This window comes from Solanum tuberosum, unplaced genomic scaffold, assembly GCF_000226075.1.
Source record: "Solanum tuberosum cultivar DM 1-3 516 R44 unplaced genomic scaffold, SolTub_3.0 scf00068, whole genome shotgun sequence".
Taxonomy (NCBI): Eukaryota; Viridiplantae; Streptophyta; class Magnoliopsida; order Solanales; family Solanaceae; genus Solanum; species Solanum tuberosum.
Genome location: NW_006238994.1, coordinates 1,253,862 through 1,270,953, shown reverse-complemented (window position 1 = coordinate 1,270,953; position 17,092 = coordinate 1,253,862). Strand labels below are relative to the sequence as shown.

Here is a 17,092-nt window from a genome sequence, read left to right as displayed (position 1 = left end):
CTCTTATATTTGTGTTGAAGGTGATTGTGATTTTCGAGGATAATCTAGGTTAAAAGTATGAGTCAATTCTTATTCGTAAATTTAAGTTTAAGATGTGTGAGTTTAATTTTTAATTAAATAATTTTTTTTGATAACTGTAAACTTTATTATCAGATTTGTCAATTCTGTATAATTTAGCACTTTGGATGTGGCCATGTTCCACTCTCCAAGTTCTACTACTACTCATTCTACCTCTTACTTGAAAACTATTCTAAGGATAAAAATTAAGGTTCTGCATATATCCTTTTAATCTAGGAATCATGATGGCTCTATGATGAATGTCTTGTGTAATTACTCTAGAATATGTGCATTAACAACATCCCTAACATCAACTAATCTATATATTCCACCATCAGACGATGCTTCTTTTCCTTCATCAAATAAAGACAATGTGCAAACTTCAGTATAATTTATTATCAAAAGCTTGATTTGAAGCCCAACAAGGAGAAAGTCCAAATAAAGAAAAATGCATAAGGACCTTCGTATAGTAACTAAATAAAATGAGTGGTCTACATAACAATTGAGCCAACCAATCTTCATACTATTTCACCACCAAATGTATATCTAATTCGTTGGGCCAGACAAAACTTCTAAAAGCTTTAGCAAAGCTTCTTGAGGCAACTTGTTTGGTTAAGTTTTTCAAGAAAGTATTTAAAACTTCTTGTTTGTTTTGGACTTTCGGTACACTTTTTCTCGACCAAAGAGCTTTTCCAAAATGTTGGTAAAGACTCTATGTAACAATTACCCCCTAATTTTGAGTGAACTTTATCAGAGGAGTTAAGATTAAGTTCCATGTATGCCTTATGCATGCTTCAAATTAGAGTAAAGGCCAAAAAATATTTACACTAAGTCCACATCATTGGAGTTCTGCACCAACTTACTTAAAATATTGCCTCAGCTTGACCATCCATTTACCGACTAATATTTTCCAAGACAAGGAAGGTGAATTGTTTCTCCTTAAAGTTTCATCCATGAAGGGTGTGTTGAGTTTTGTTAAAGAGTGCAAGTTGAACTGGAAGTATATTTGGCCGGTTTGAATTCTTAAGAAGGTTGGGGCGGTAGGCTATAGACTGCCTTAGAAGTATAAGAAGGGACTTAGCAGCATTTACCAAACTCACCATTTCATTCCCAAATATCTGATTTTTGTTCCAGTTAAATGATCATTAAATTCCAAGATCATTTCAAGCTAGTCAAACACAGACAAGAGAACACATGTTCCTAATATGTATTCTATACATAAATATTTTCATCAAAGGTGTTGTATAAGCAAATTAGAGAAGAAGGAATTGGTGGGGCGGGGTTGGGAGAGAAGGAGGTAAGAATATCTCAAGGTGTCTTATGTCACTGCACAAACTTACCTTCTTTTATGACTTTCACTATTGCCTCACAAGAGAAATTGAGCGTAGGCTGCAGAAGTGGACCAATGACTAGACCTGGATGGAGTGTTACCAAGTCAATCCCATTCTCCTTTGCAAATTTCCAAGCAGCCTGCTCAGCCAGGGTTTTGGAGAGTCGATACCAGTCCTGCAAACAAAGAAGCACTTATTACTTTTTATTTTCAAAATCACTTTAACTGTTTCAATTAGTGTAGTGTTAATAATTACTTGAGATGTTTAAGACAGGAAAAGAGGATAGCTCTTATGATTAAGGTTATTATATGTATCTTTTAATGTGTATGCAAAAACCTTAAAAGACAGATAACATATATTGAATGTAATAATTATCTGACCATACTAACAAATACAAGGACACAGGGAATGCAGAATTGATTAATTCTTTCTGGTCTAAGAAACATATCTTACTTGAGCAGCATAACACGGATTAACTCCAGATAGCACACACATATGGACAATAGTATTTAACTCCAAGAAAGACGGTCATACATTTTCCAAACCTCTTGCCAAAATAATGGAAGGATACGCCTCATCAAATTGAAAAGAACTACCAAATTATAGACGCATAGAACCTTTCTTTGCTCGCAGAATTCAGGATCTGAATACCAAGTCTCATCAGCCACAACTCCAGGGGTTGACATATTTTTAGTGCATATAACAGAAGCAGTAGAAGAAGTTATCACCACTCTTCTGACAGATGGTGATTTGGCACATGACCGAAGGACATTTAACGTTCCTTTCACAGCAGGATCCACAAGTTCCTCCTGGAAAAGAATATTTATTAGTATGAAACTAAAGCACCAAGATCTATTTAACAGCTAACAAACATTTTCCTCCTTAAAGACATCTCTTGGCATAATTTGATGTCACAGTAAGTTTCCGACCTTAGATTTTCCTGTGAGAAAAACAGGTGAAGCTGTATGAAAGACACCTTCACAACCATCAACAGCAGGATCAAATGATTGCTCTTCAAGTAACTCTGCTTCGAATAGATGCAGCCTCTCATTAGCTCCACCAAGTCTTAGCAAGTGATGCACTTTACTTGTATCCTCTGTGTGCTTAACTAACATTTTAGAAACACTCTTATACATACGAAGGATAAATAGAAACAGCTAAGCACATGATCACATAAAATTATTGCAGAATTTCTGTTCTGTTATGAATATCAAATGTATGTGAAACCGCCATTTCAGTTTAACTTAAACAAGAATAGAATGTACTTGTCATTTGTGAGAGCTAATTTCACATAATTGTTATCAAATTAATAACATACAAGAGCAGTGACTTTAATATAATATTTTAAAGATGAAGGAGAGAAAAAGAACTGACTGAGATTACGAACAGTGGCGTTGACGGTGTAGCAACAACTTGACTAGCCATGAAGCTATGAAACCAGATGCCCCTGTTACACATTGCCTTTCCTTCTCCACTATTCTTGCTTTCCATTGGTAATCCGAGTTATTCAAAAACAATACAGACAAAGTAATTCTAATTTGACTACCATAAGAGACTTCAGTTCTCTTTTCTCTTTTTGTGCGACAACGCCTGGGGTGGTGGGAAGGAATAAAATAAAAGACCACAGCAAAGGGTGGTGGCCATGGCCATGTTGGTTGATATTGTTCTCTGTGGCCACTCATGGAGCAAATAATAATTTACTAATATAAATCTCTCTTTTATTTTGTATATATTCCTGACATCTCTTATCAACCAAGATATGTTGACAAGACGAGCCCAACTCAATTTTAATATCAATTTTGTTACTATTTTTGATCAATAGTAGCAATTACATTCTTCTGCCCACTTTTCTGTAGATGTCAATCAAAAAGCCCCTGTTGCTTTCATTAGCCCTTCACTGATGTGCTTAGTAATTGGATGTAACAACTCTTGGGTTTATAAGGTAGTTTTGAAGGATAACACAAAGGTGGCGGTGAAGAGAGGATTTCATCAATCACATCAAGGTCTTCCCGAGTTCAAGAATGAAGACGAAATGCTGTCTCAACTTAGGCATCACTATTTGGTCATAGACAAAGTGATGTGACACATCGATTTGATCACAAGAACAATTAATAGTTAATTACTTTTTCACACACAAAACAAGGGTTGAATCCTAAGAAAAATAGTTGGAAAATAAAGGGTCAATCAAGACCTGAAAATAGTTAACTTTTACTAGTACAAAACCAACCTGTAATGAATTACATTATCTATGTACTCAGTGTTTGTTACTTATTTAGAAAAAAGGATTACATTATCTGTGTATAAATTATTAAGTGTATTTTTCACCCACAAATGCAGGGTGTAGGCGCGCAGGCAGATTGTAGCTTAAGCCCAATGTATTCCATTTCCACCAACTGAATGTTGTTTAAATGTGGAGGAAGTTCTTTTCCATCAAGCTTTCAACAGTATCCTTCACGCTCAACTCAAGACAAGTGAATTTGATTCCTAAACTTTTTGCTTTTTCACTTGATACTTGGAAGTGTGGGGTAAGAGGCAATCCATCTTTGAAACTGCATCCAAATTTAAGAATTATGATGAATCCCTCAAATTGCTTTAAACAAAAATTCTTAATTAAAGAGAAAGATAAGTGAGCTTAAGGAAGCAAGACATGTTCAACTATAAAGCCTGCAGTGTCAAAAAATAGTCCACTTCAACACCTCTGAATTCATAAAAGAAATCATGTGACATGGAAAAGCAAAATTGACTACTTATGTCATAATTGACTATCCTACTTCCTTTTCGATTGTGCTGCATTTCCTAAAATTGAAACTTTCACTACGTCAATACTTGCAAAAATTTTAATTACTCAGTAACTGTGAACTTGTTACATCTCTTCTGCCTTTGTTTCTCCTATTTTACATTTGTTAAGTGTTAGCAAGATTCAGTTCTACACATTAGTTGTCCTAGAAGAAGGATGCAATTGATGATTTTTTTCTCTGCTGAAACGAAGATAATAATATAAACTAACTAGTATAAAGAAAATTAGAACTGTGATATTGGCAATACTTACTTCTCAGGGAGAGTGATGGAAGGGTAAAGCTTTTGAATAATCTTCAAAACCAAAGAAGAGTATCCGTTTGCCCCAACTAAACAATATCTTCCATTTGCTGAAGGAACCTCAAAGGCTAGAATATGTGCATTAGCAACATCCCTAACATCAACAAATCTATATATTCCACCAGACCATGCCTCTTTTCCTTCATCAAATAAAGACAATGTGTCAAGCTTCAGTACTATTTATCATCAAAAGCTTGATTTGAACTCCAAACAAGGAGAAAATCCAAAAAAAGAAAAATGCATAATTCGTTTGGCCAGACAAAACTTCTAAAAGCTTTGCGAGCTTTAGCAAAGCTTCTTGAGGCAACTTGTTTGGTTAAGTTTTTCAAGAAAGTATTTGAAACTTCTTGAGAGCACATCTTTGTTTTGGACTTTTGGTACACTTATTCTCGACCAAAGAGCTTTTCCAAAATGTTGTCCTAATGGTAAAGACTCTATCTAAAAACTACCCCTAATTTTGAGTGAACTGTATCAGAGGAGTTAAGATGAAGTTCCATGTATGCCTTATGCATGCTTCAAAACCAGATTAGAGACAGAATATATTTACACCATGGGAGTTCTGCACCAACTCACTTAAAATATTGCCTCAGCTTGACCATCCCTTTCCCGACTTATATTTTCCAAGACAAGGAAGGTGAATTGTTTCTCCTAAATGTTTCATTCATGAATGGTGTGACTGCCCTAGAAGGTTAAGAAGGGACGCTAGCAGCATTTACCAAACTTACCATTTCATCCGCAAATATCTGATATTTGGTCAGAGTTAATTTTGTGTGTAGATAAAACAAAAAATGCTAAAAGATTGTTCTCATAAAATGTTCATCAGTGGCAGGGTAACAAATAGAAAGTAGGCTTTTAGAAAATCTTAATAAAGTAGGTTGTCTACTATATAATTAGATTAAGATCGTAAAAACAGAAGCTTGTAATAAAGCTAGACCAAATTCAATAAATGGTTACTTCTGTATATAATGGTTCTTCTTATTATAATCTAGAAAGCTTTAGAAAAGAAAATCGTTCAAAAAGATCATCAGAAGCAGAGGTCTGTGATTCTGAATTAAGAAAACATTACTAGAAAATGAACAATCGTAGAAGAAGTTTCCAGTTAAATGATCATAAAATTCCAAGATCATTTCAAGCTAGCCAAACACAGACAAGAGAACACATGCTCCTATTATGTATTCTATACATAAATATGTCATCAAGGATGTTATATAAGCTAATTAGAGAAGGAGGTAAGAATATCTCAAGGTGTCTTATGTCACTGAACAAACTTACCTTCTTGTATGACGTTCACTATAGCCTCGCAAGAGAAATTGAGTGTAGGCTGCAGAAGTGGACCAATGACTAGACCTGGATGGAGTGTTACCAAGTCAATCGCATTCTCTTTTGCAAATTTCCAAGCAGCCTGCTCAGCCAGGGTTTTGGAGAGTTGATACCATTCCTGCAAACAAAACACCTTCAGCAAGCCTATTGTGAAGAGAATGCTGAAATCTTTCATTTCTTTCTCAAATTCATCTACCAAATGAAGTATATAATACTATCTCCAGTCCATGTTATTTTTGTCATTAGCAAACTGAATTTGTTTCTAAATATTTGATGTTATCGAAAAATAAGATATTCCTATAGTCTATGTGTAAGTTTGGACCTCATCCCATAATAAAAAAGATGTGGAAAAGATCAAATAAAGAAAGAGCACAAGAAAACAAATCAACTTCCAATGCAACTCCAAGAAAGATACATTTTCCAAACCTCTTGTTACAATAATAAAAGGATAAGCCTCATCAAGTTGAAAAGAACTACCAATTTATAGACACATATAACCTTTCTTTCCTCGCAGAATTCTGGATCTGAATACCAAGTTTCATCAGCCACAGCTCCAGGGGTTGACATATTTTTATTGCATATAACAGAAGCAGTAGAAGAAGTTATCACCACTCTTCTGACAGATGGTGATTTGGCACATGACCGAAGGACATTTAACGTTCCTTTCACTGCAGGATCCACAAGTTCCTCCTAAAAGAGAAACTAAAGCATCAAGATCTATTTAACAGCAAACAAACATTTTCCTCCTTAAAGACATCTCTTGACATATTTTGATGTCACAGTAGATTTCTGACCTTAGATTTCCCTGTGAGAAAAACAGGTGAAGCTGTATGAAAGACACCTTCACAACCATCAACGGCAGGATCAAACGATTGCTCTTTAAGTAACTCTGCTTCAAATAGATGCAGCCTCTCATTAGCTCCATCAAGACCTAGCAAGTGATCCACTTTACTTGTATCCTCTGCATGCTTATAATTAACATTTTATAAGTTGGGAACACTCTTATATATACGAAGGAGGAAGGAATAAGAGTAACAGCTAAGTCCATGATCCACAACTAATTGAATATCAAATGTTTGTGAAACCACCATTCCGGTTTGACTAAAACAAGAATTGAATGTAGTTAACATTTGTGAGAGCTAATTTCACATTATTGTCGTCAAATCAATAACTTACTAGCTCAGTGACTTTACTATGGCAAAACTTTTAATGGCATAATGGATGTATAGACCCTATTTCATGTAGTTATATGTGATTGATAAGCTAAGAAAGGCGAATTAGCAGGAAATTTTTGTGGTGAAACCATAGTTTGTAGGCTTTTAACACTTAATATAGTTGAAGTATAAGGTTTTACTTATGATCCACTAGGAAATTTAGGCTCAGAGCTGATGTATCTATGTATAATAACTACAATCCCATTGGGCATTCGTTTTCTAGTTCTACTATCTATCTATATATAGTAACAAATCAATTCCCTGTTTGCAATTAGAGCTCCCTCAAATACATGTCGAGTATAGGGATAGCATTATTACACAAGAAACTTAAATCAACCCAGAGATCAAATAGAATAAACAAGGTTGTAAAGGATCCAAAGTCAAATACTAGTGCAAATGAAATCCAAAAAAAAAAACAGAAACAAGGAGAGAAAGAGAACTGACTGAGATTGCGAACAGTGGCGTTGACAGTGTATCCACGTTGTAGCAACAACTTGACCAGCCATGAAGCTATGAAACCAGATGCCCCTGTTACACATACTACCTTTCCTTCTCCAATATTCTTACGATCCATTCCCAGATGTTATTCAAAAACAATACAGAAATGTAATTCTATTTGGCAAACTGCAAAGCAGCAATCGGTGTCGACTGTCGACTGTCGACAGCCGAATTTTTAGGAAGCTGTGCAGATAAGATATAATAAGTTTAACCATCATATGCATGAGTTGGTTATATCTCTCCCTCATTACTTCTTTCCATTGACTTAATTTAAGTATATTTAATTTAAATTTATATTTAAACACTTTTAAAGTATTTAGGTAAAATTTACTTAACCACCATTGGAAGAGGTCTTGAATTTAAATTTACTTAACCACCATTGGAAGAGGTTTTGTGTTTAATTTTACTTAACCACAATTTTAAGCCCTTACAAAAAATATGTTTTGGTTGGGGTTTGAACGCAACAAAATCAGCTAGCAAACCAACATGCTAATAGATAGATAACTTTTGGTCAAATAATGACACTTAGTAAAAAAAATTCGAAGAATGAGTGTCGCTTGATACTCCTTCGCTCAACATGGGTCCACCCTTGGCGACAGTGTAATTGAATAGAGTAGTGTTGAAATGTCGTATTGCAAAGATATTAGAGTGGATAATGTTTTAACGACTTTAATAATTTGTTATAGATCTTAGTCATTTAAATCTATTTGAATACTTGTAAAAAAAGGCATAATATATACACATATATTTTAATTTGGTCTCAACTGACATTCATGTCCTTCAACTTTGAACGACATAAATTGACACTTAAATTATCTTAAAGTTGAATATGTAGATACATGTGTATGTCCTGCATGGCTAATCTTACGCGATTTTCCATATATGATGTATGTGTCTACTTATTCAATTTTGTAATAGTTGAAGTATCTAATTGTACACCTCCAAAATTTAAAAAATATAGATATTAATTTAGATTAAGTTAAAAACACATATATTTAATGATCAAATCTACATAATTAAAATCAATATCATCATTTAAGTTCAAACAAATAAGAAGACACATGTACATTTAACCCTCTATTGATTAAAATGCTTAGTTAGTTCCTTCATAAAAACATGTTACATTTTGAATATTTTAAAATTATATTACATTCAAATATGGAGCAATAATACAAACTCAACATAACACACAAATAACTAAATAACGTAATGCTAAATAATTCATCAAATTTGAGAATTTTCCAAGTTGAGGGATCAAATACGCTCAATTTCAATTGATCTAAGATTAAATATGCTTAACTAGATATTATAAGAATCCAAATATTTTTTTCCTAGTATTAGAGGGACTAAGTGGCAAATTCCCCGTAAGGGAAAATTTAATTCCGAATAGTATCTTTAATTGCATTCAGGGACAAAAAGTTTTGCACTGAACAAATAACTTCTTAAAATCTGGCAAAATTTCATTTTTACACATTCTTATTTTTTCTTAAGTCATATTTCTCCGGAACCCGCGACTTAACAGTAGATCCTCCCTGAAATTCCAGATCTCATACATTCTCGGCTTCGTCTCAGCAATGTCGATGGATTCCGAAGATCCGATGGACGAAGCTTCACCGGTCACCGGATTTCTCCCACTGGCGTCGGCTTCACAACAGCCTTACATCTCCGAACTCCTTTCTTTCACTCTCGATCGTCTTCACAAAGTAACGTTAAATTGTTACCTACGCAAGATTGAAATGTAGTTGTTTTGATTTGGATGGATTTTTATAAATGATTGTATTTGTGCAGGAACCGGAGCTTCTGAGAGTGGATGCAGAGAGAATTCGGAGGCAGATGCAAGAGGTTGCCGTTGGAAACTACCGTGCCTTCATTTCTGCTGCTGATGCACTACATGCGATTCGGGAAGAAGTTTCTTCTGTTGATAAGCATCTTGACTCCTTGGTAATTGTTATACTTCCTTGCAGAAATTTTGGTAATTGTTTTGATTTTGATTTGTTGAATTGCTATTTTTAGCTGTCATATGATTTAAAAGTGTATATTGGTCTATAAACAATATAGTTAACTTGAGGAACTAACTGACACTGAATGATTTGGTCTGTTGCACTGCTATAACCTATAGCTCAAATAGATTTCCAAAAAAGTGTCTGGAATATTAGTGCATGATTTCTTGTTGGTTAGATCTCGTTCCAGAAGAAGATTTAAGCTAACCACAGAAAGCTTCTAAGGACCCTTTCCAATAGCTTATTCAATTTAGGTTTTCCTTATTGGCTTCAATGTTCGTATCATTTCAGTTTAATCGTTAAAGAATTTGTCTAACTTAGTTTTTCTTTTCAACAAATCACTATGTTAAACTCAAAATCAAACAACCAAAAAGCATTGAGATCAATAAAGCAAACTCAAGTCATGTGTTTCAAATCCTCTACCTTAACATAAATATCAAATACTCCATTCCAGCAGTAACAAACCAAATAGTAGCGCAAAAGATATTATCATGCTAATTACAATTGAAGAAGAACTTGGGTGCTGTCAGTGTAGCTTGATCTTCTATTCCGGCTTTTCCTACTTCTCTTGTTGTCATCTGAGGGTTTCTCTCTATCTTTGAAGCTCAAAGGTGTTCTTGGACCTCCCTTAAAAAATTCTTACAAACCATTTTGTTCTCTATTGATAGAGGTCAAAATCATAAACCTTCAAAAGTTATAAAGTTTTCCTAGTAGAGCTGGGTAAGCCATTTCCAAGTAGAGGTGGATGTCCAACAATCTATTCCTGGATTGTAGAAGGCCTCCAAAGAAAAAAGAATCATCTTATCTACTCCTCTCTGTCTTGCACAGTATATTTCCTTGAGCACGGTCTGTTACAAACAGCAGTCAGCGTATCACACCTTCAGTGAAATTACTATATCTTGTATTAGGATGGTACGAATTGCTAATTACTTGATCTTTTGGAAAATAAACTCAAGACATGATCTCACCAATTATTACAACCAAGCCAATTATAAACCTATACAGGTTAATTCTTGAAATTGAGCGATAACATGATATATTGTTAAATATGGGCTAGATCTCTCCATTTAATTCAAAGTGCAACAAAAATAAATCAGAGAAACCCATAAAATGCCATAAGGACTTTGCAAATTTAAGCTAAAAGGATTGCCTTATCCGTATGAAGATCAAGCCATCAGTTTGTCTTTTGGCTATTTTGACACTGAAGTCTGAACTATTTTTAAATAAAAGTTTTCCTCTTTGCTTTCTTCAGAAATAAATTTTAGGTTAGCAGCTTAAACTAATTCAAAGTTAGAGAACTAATCTGCAAAAGTTTCGCGTTAACTTTTTTACTAGATTTAACCAAATTGAGTTTATATTTATCTGAACCTTTCAGCTTTTACATCAAATTTGGTAGCGATCAGAACCAAGGAGCATCTTGTATGCTATCTTCATTTTATCTCAACCCTATTTGCCATTGTTTTGGGCAAAGCTTAAGAAGGCTGCTTCACTGGTGATTTTTTGTGTAATAACCTTTACATGCTGCAGTTGTAATTGCGAAACTATTGGCTTGTTTTCTGCTCTTGCTTCCTTTATTTCTCAGTGTAACTGTGCAAATGGGAACTGCAATCATAATTTCTCATATAAAATTTTTTAGGTAGAAAAGGGCATCAAAACTTATGGTTGTGTTTCTTGGTTTGCAGATCAATGAGATACCTAAGCTAACTTCAGGTTGCAGTGAGTTCAGCACCTCTGCAGAACTTATCTTGGAGAAAAGGAAGATGAATCAAACATTGCTTGCAAACCATAGTACTCTGCTTGACTTGCTTGAAATTCCTCAGCTAATGGACACGTATGTTTTCGTCAATGCTGTAAGGATCACTCGTTAGAATTGAAACTGCATCCATGATTTTGAAAGGATGAAATGTCAGTGGTTTTTGCTAATGATGTATGTCACCTTCCAAAGTGCAGTTTATGTATTTGACTAGTAAATTAGTGAGAGAATTGATTTTGGTGCAGACATTGTGATTGAGTTATAATATCTAACTTTTCTTTTTTAGACAAGGGATCTTAGTCTAGTTGGAAAAGACCTTTTCCCTCAAACCATGAGCCATGAGGTTAGTGGTTCGAATCACCAAAGAGAGTAAAGTGGGAAGAGGTATAGTGTTTTGTTCTAGGTAGAGGGATTGGGGTGTGGGGTTTAGCATATAAAATGATCCAAGTTTTCAAATATGTTGGGTGATGAACAATGTTGTGTTGTTCTTAGAGCCATCATTGCTGTCATATCTGAAGATTCAGCCTGAATTGTCTTGCATAGCACAGCCATGCAAGTAGTCAAGTTTATTTTTTATTTTTTTAATGATAACGTAGAAATACATAGGATGGGGACATAGACCTTACCTCCTATAGCAAAATACAGTGGATCACCATAAGCTAGCATGGTGAGATCTAAGTTAGAGACCTAACATATATCATATAGGATGATTCACACGAAAAGGGAGACTCAGAACATTATTAATATTTCATATTAGTGAATGAACTCATATCTTTTAGCTTCCGTGCTTTTGTGGTGCTAGACTTGAGTGGTCTCTTAATTTTGCAGATGTGTGAGGAATGGAAACTATGATGAAGCTCTTGATTTAGAAGCATTTGTTTCCAAGCTTTCAGCAATGCACCCCAAGTGAGTCCTGGGTCGTTTCTTTGTTTTTCTGTAGGAACTGATATAATTGAATTCGATGAAAACTTACAAAGGTACTTTTGTTTCTTTTTCGTCTCCCCCTGAAGGTTACCAGTCATTCAAGCCCTTGCTGCAGAAGTTCGGCAGACCACCCAATCTCTTCTTTTTCAGCTTCTCCAAAGACTTAGGTCAAACATTCAGGTGATTTCTAGCATAAATTATTTGATTTTGTAACAGTTATGCTGTTGGAGCACACTGGAATGGAAGTTCTCCATAAATTTATGAAGCTTAAGACCTAACTGTTTACAATTTATTGGTGCAGTTGCCGGAATGCCTCCGTATCATTGGATACTTGCGTCGTATAGGGGTGTTCAATGAGTATGAGATGCGCTTACAGGTGAGATTGATATATTTTAACAACAGCTGGTTTTACCCAACAGTTTGCTTTTTGGTCTTCATTTATTTCATTTGGTTCGTCTAATTTTTTTTAACCCATATTTGACCAATTTTGCCCCTTCAACAGTTTCTAAGGTGCCGTCAGGCATGGCTTTCTGGGATCCTTGATGACTTGGACCAGAGAAATGCTTATGAATACCTCAAAGGAATGGTAAATTGTCATCGGATGCATCTCTTTGATGTTGTTAACCAGTACCGTGCGATATTTGCTGATGATACTTCCGGGAGGGAAGAAAACTATGATGGTGGGCTTCTCTTCAGTTGGGCCATGCATCAAATTTCTTCCCACCTTAGAACTCTAAAGATGATGCTACCGAAGATCACTGAAGGAGGTTCTTTATCAAACATTCTTGATCAATGCATGGTGAGCATATATATTTGTGCTAGGCAGGTCATCAAAATTCATTTTGCTCAAGTAAAACTTCTATTTGGCTGTGATCGACCTTGAGGTCTTCTGCTTGCAATCACCATGAATACTAAACATGTGAAAGAAAATGTATTGCATTTTGAGTACAGAACAAAGGGAGATGTAAATTCCCAGAAATGGCTGGAGAAAGATTAAGTTTTGTTCGTATCATTCAAGTTATTTTTTACACTTTAGTCATCCTGCTGGAAACGTTCCAAGATTTTGATATGATTTACGGAAGGGAAAAAGCAGGAAATTGTTTTCCCTTCTCTCTATGGTGGGCAGGAAGGCGGGTGGTTGAGCACTAAAAGAAACAAACATATTTACCTTTAGCACACTTGTCTGGTGAGCTAATCAGAAGAGGCATATAACTCAAAAGCTAGTCTTAAACCTATAAGTGTAGAGTCGAAATCCATTCCTTCGTTTCCTTCTAGTCACTTCGCTTTTCTTAGTCAACTTCAATTTCCAACCTATCTTCTTCCTCATTTCGTGGCCAATTTCAATTTTCAACACATCTTTGTCACATTTTGGTGATCTATCTCCACTCTTTGGCCTTTATCTCCGTGAAACCAAAGCAGATGGCATTATCTTTATTGTCCTTCCATGTTAACAATAGAAATAATTAGGCTTCAATTCTCTGCAGGCTGAAAAGTTCAATCACTTCACATATTTAAATTCTAAACTGACTTGGCTCTGATGGCATAAGCTAAGGTAGAAATTTCCTTATTGTATGTTCTTTTATAATGATAACTATTTATTAAAAGAGTATGCATGCAGACTTTTTCTTATATTCCCTCTGTCTTGTTTGATGTGATTTCATTTGACTGGTGTGCAATTTACGATATAATATGGCCATTATATTTTATTAGTAATATTTCCTCCGTCCCAATTTATGGGATGTTGTTTGACTTGGCACGTAGTTTAAGAAAGAAAGACTTTTGAAACTTATATCATTCTTTTTTGAACTGACTCAAAAGGAAAGCGAATCATATAAATTGGGACAGAGGGACTAGAAGAAAGTATGAATAGCACCAAAATTTAGAATTTGCATACTAAATGAGATTTAAGTTCTTGAAAATTGTGAAACTTCTATAGAATTGTATTATTTTGAGAATTGTGTCAAACAATTTCCGAAGGAAAGATTGTTGTTGAAATTGTGACTAGGGAAGTGTGTCCCCCCTTCTTTTGGAGGATTTTTATTTGGGTGGGGGTGGGTTGAAGAGGGATCACTAACCATCAGTTCTTTGCTGGTTATTACCTACAAGTTTAGGTGAATACAGGTATGATTTGAAGCCATCCGGAATCAAGCTTAGGCAAGTTTTGTTTTCATCTGTAAGGGGTCCATACTTGCTTTGATGCATTGGCGAGATAGTTATTGCTTGTTTCATAGTCTTGCAATAGTTGTTTCTATTGTTGCATTTGTTATTTACTTATTCACGCGTTAAATCAAGCTTTGGGTTTTGTTCACTTATTGATGCTTTTTTCTTTTTTCTGTTGACAGTATTGTGCTATGGGGCTTGGTTGGGTTGGATTGGACTTCCGTGGCTTGCTTCCCCCTCTTTTTGAAGAGTACATACCTGATTGGTTCTTTGTGATTCTGGAATCTTAAAATTGGTCTGTAAGCTAGTTCTTTTATGCATTTCATTTTCTGATTACTCTTGCAGGGCGGTCCTAAATCTGTTTTCGAAGAACATGAATGCAGCTGTTGAGAATTTCCAGGTATATATTTTAGACCAATGGTAGAACTCTTATACCTAGCACAGTTGGCCTAAATGGGAACACTTTTATCTGAAGTTATCTTTTGAAGTAAGCAGCCTATGATTCTTCACTCAGAATTGGTAATATGCAAACTTTACTTGATTCCAGTTGGTCCTCGATTCTCATCGGTGGGTTCCATTACCAGCAGTTGGATTTTCTACCAGCAGTTTGAGTGAAGAAAGTCATGAAGATGTTACTCCTCCCTCAAGTCTAATGGAGCACCCACCTCTGGCTGTCTTTGTTAATGGTACGTTACAAGCTCACTTCACTACTTACGTAAGCACCTTTGCAAAGTTTCCCTTTTGTTCATTGCCTGCAACTGTTAACACACTAAGAAAAGGACAAGTACCAAAGAATGGGATTTCTAGGTCAGCATGAGAGATATCTAGGTTTTGAATTCAAAATTGTACTTTGGGCTCCTGCTGGAGTACTCCAATAAAGTATTGGTGTTATGGATACTAGTAGGTCATTAGAAATGCTTAAATGTCCGCGACTCTGCCTGTGGTCTCGTACCAAGCAAAGGAAAGCTTCTTTTAGAATCCTGCAAGTTCATTCATTGGATTTTTTTTTAATGAATAAATAAAGAACAAAGGATCTTAGAGATATACTCACTTTTCTGTAACTTGTGTGGAGTTCTCCCTGTTTCATCTTGTTGAAAATCAATTTTTAAGCCATTTTTTTGAAAGAAAAAAAATATGGTTGCTAGAATTTTTGAGTTCTGATTATCTCGTAATTGAGAACTCTCTTATAGAACTGTAAACTATTTATCTAAGCATCTCTAGTTTGTGTGAATATATCTTCATTGAGTGCTACCACCTACAGGTGTGTAAAACCCGAGTCTTTGATATAGGCTGAAAATTGAGCTTTAATTATCACGGGAACATTTTCAAGGCATATTGTATGAATTGTTATCTTGATCAATTTACTGATGAGCTTATACTGTCATGACTAATGGTTTCAACACCACCCTGCATCAAGTAGGTGTCAGGTTCCAATCCCACTGAAGGCCTTTTCCTTCCATACTCACTATTCACGGGTCCATCAGCACCAATAAAAAATGAACAAAAGAAAGCCAGTTTGGCCACTGTAATTTGGCATCTTTAAGACAATAGCTTCACCAACTACTAAGAATTATTGACCTTTGCACTGATCAAACCACCTTTGGCTTTATGTTTAAAGCTCAAAAAAGGGGAAAGAATATTGTCGGCTTATGATTCAACTAATTGCTATATATAGTCCTTTTACACTAATCCAGTTGTTTTTGCATCCTCCGTATATAATTTGCAGGTGTCTCTGCGGCAATGAATGAGTTACGACCTTGTGCTCCCTTGAGTTTAAAACATGTGCTTGCACAAGAACTGGCGAAAGGATTGCAGGCTGTTTCTGATGCTTTACTGAGATATAACACTACTCGCATGCTTCGAGAAAATGAGTCTCTGCTTTTCCTATCACTATGTCGAGCATTTATTGAGGTAGCATCATATGAACTTGTTTGACCTTCATGTACGTTTAATTTGTGCACCAGTTGACTCAAACATACAAATTATGTACCTTTCCAGGTTGCTTTCCCACACTGTGTTACTTGTTTTGGTCGTTGTTATCCTGGTGGAGCTGCTCTTATAGCCGATGCCACAACTCTATTCGACGGAATTAGCCGATTATTGGCAACCTCTTCCTCCAGAGAACTTCCAAAACCAGTTCGTAATCCAGAGGTCAATAGTATATCAGAAAATGGGGACGTACCTAAGAAGGAAAATGGGGAAATTCCTAGTACTGAACAACCTGAGAGTACGAACGCAGAAGAGGAACCCAATAATGTCCCCTCAGAAAACGAGGAGAAGCCTGGTAATGTGAAGAGCATATGCATTTAGAAAGTCAGTTTATATATTCTGCATTTTCTGATGAAGTACTAAAAAGACTCAGAAATATGCTTGTTTTTCCTGCTTCAAATCCAGGGAGTAACCTTTTCAACCAATGAGAGAGTGATTGTGGCTGATTCATTATGATCAGATGGGCTTGTAACGTCTTTGAGAATATAAGAGCATATGTATTATTTCTAATAAGAGCAGCGTGATACAAAAAATATACCATAAACGGACAAATAATAATTAACATGCTTTAGTTTAGACTAAATTTTTATTTCTCTACAATCTCGGAGTTTGGACTTAAACGGAAACAAAATTAATTAGGCTTTTGTGCCAACACAAATCCTAGTAGTCTATATATATAAAAAATAGATCTAGTTCAATTCATAAAACAGTTGTCATGAAGCTATCTCTAGAAGGTGTTAGGCATAAAAA

At 35.3% G+C, this 17,092-nt stretch overlaps 3 protein-coding genes across 3 annotated transcripts; 1 reads left to right on the top strand and 2 right to left on the bottom strand.

Annotated features, from left to right (window-relative positions):
* Positions 1 to 755: 755 nt before the first annotated feature.
* On the bottom strand, positions 756 to 3,463 carry LOC102580951 (tetraketide alpha-pyrone reductase 1-like). The gene is made up of 3 exons (XM_015307857.1): positions 2,318 to 3,463; positions 2,006 to 2,197; positions 756 to 1,563 (listed from the first exon to the last, which is right to left on the bottom strand). Exons 1-3 carry the CDS (start codon positions 2,522 to 2,524, stop codon positions 1,381 to 1,383), a joined length of 582 nt encoding a protein of 193 aa, XP_015163343.1. The 5' UTR covers positions 2,525 to 3,463; the 3' UTR covers positions 756 to 1,380.
* A 115-nt stretch (positions 3,464 to 3,578) lies between these two features.
* On the bottom strand, positions 3,579 to 7,706 carry LOC102579617 (cinnamoyl-CoA reductase 1-like). The gene is made up of 6 exons (XM_006345354.2): positions 7,463 to 7,706; positions 6,599 to 6,765; positions 6,303 to 6,494; positions 5,757 to 5,922; positions 4,438 to 4,624; positions 3,579 to 3,937 (listed from the first exon to the last, which is right to left on the bottom strand). Exons 1-6 carry the CDS (start codon positions 7,590 to 7,592, stop codon positions 3,793 to 3,795), a joined length of 987 nt encoding a protein of 328 aa, XP_006345416.1. The 5' UTR covers positions 7,593 to 7,706; the 3' UTR covers positions 3,579 to 3,792.
* Positions 7,707 to 8,993: 1,287 nt separating this feature from the next.
* On the top strand, positions 8,994 to 16,874 carry LOC102579290 (conserved oligomeric Golgi complex subunit 8). Its single transcript, XM_006345353.2, has 12 exons — positions 8,994 to 9,219; positions 9,305 to 9,457; positions 11,199 to 11,347; positions 12,098 to 12,175; positions 12,280 to 12,373; positions 12,495 to 12,569; positions 12,696 to 12,992; positions 14,536 to 14,603; positions 14,699 to 14,753; positions 14,901 to 15,039; positions 16,080 to 16,264; positions 16,352 to 16,874. The coding sequence occupies exons 1-12, from the start codon at positions 9,091 to 9,093 to the stop codon at positions 16,661 to 16,663; spliced, it is 1,734 nt and encodes a 577-aa protein (XP_006345415.1). The 5' UTR covers positions 8,994 to 9,090; the 3' UTR covers positions 16,664 to 16,874.
* Positions 16,875 to 17,092: the final 218 nt, after the last annotated feature.

What these genes read in the sequence shown, in the direction of transcription:
- LOC102580951 (XM_015307857.1), bottom strand. Translation starts at nt 2,524, where the DNA reads ATGTATAAGAGTGTTTCTAAAATGTTAGTTAAGCACACAGAGGATACA. An exon ending in TTCTCACAGGAAAATCTAAG is followed by an intron (nt 2,198 to 2,317) that starts GTCGGAAACTTA and finishes ATTCTTTTCCAG; the next exon opens with GAGGAACTTGTGGATCCTGC. An exon ending in AATTCTGCGAGCAAAGAAAG is followed by an intron (nt 1,564 to 2,005) that starts GTTCTATGCGTC and finishes CTTTGTTTGCAG; the next exon opens with GACTGGTATCGACTCTCCAA.
- LOC102579617 (XM_006345354.2), bottom strand. Translation starts at nt 7,592, where the DNA reads ATGGATCGTAAGAATATTGGAGAAGGAAAGGTAGTATGTGTAACAGGG. An exon ending in CGCCACTGTTCGCAATCTCA is followed by an intron (nt 6,766 to 7,462) that starts GTCAGTTCTCTT and finishes ATAAGCATGCAG; the next exon opens with AGGATACAAGTAAAGTGGAT. An exon ending in TTCTCACAGGGAAATCTAAG is followed by an intron (nt 6,495 to 6,598) that starts GTCAGAAATCTA and finishes TTTCTCTTTTAG; the next exon opens with GAGGAACTTGTGGATCCTGC.
- LOC102579290 (XM_006345353.2), top strand. Translation starts at nt 9,091, where the DNA reads ATGTCGATGGATTCCGAAGATCCGATGGACGAAGCTTCACCGGTCACC. An exon ending in CTTTCAGCAATGCACCCCAA is followed by an intron (nt 12,176 to 12,279) that starts GTGAGTCCTGGG and finishes CTCCCCCTGAAG; the next exon opens with GTTACCAGTCATTCAAGCCC. An exon ending in TATGTCGAGCATTTATTGAG is followed by an intron (nt 16,265 to 16,351) that starts GTAGCATCATAT and finishes GTACCTTTCCAG; the next exon opens with GTTGCTTTCCCACACTGTGT.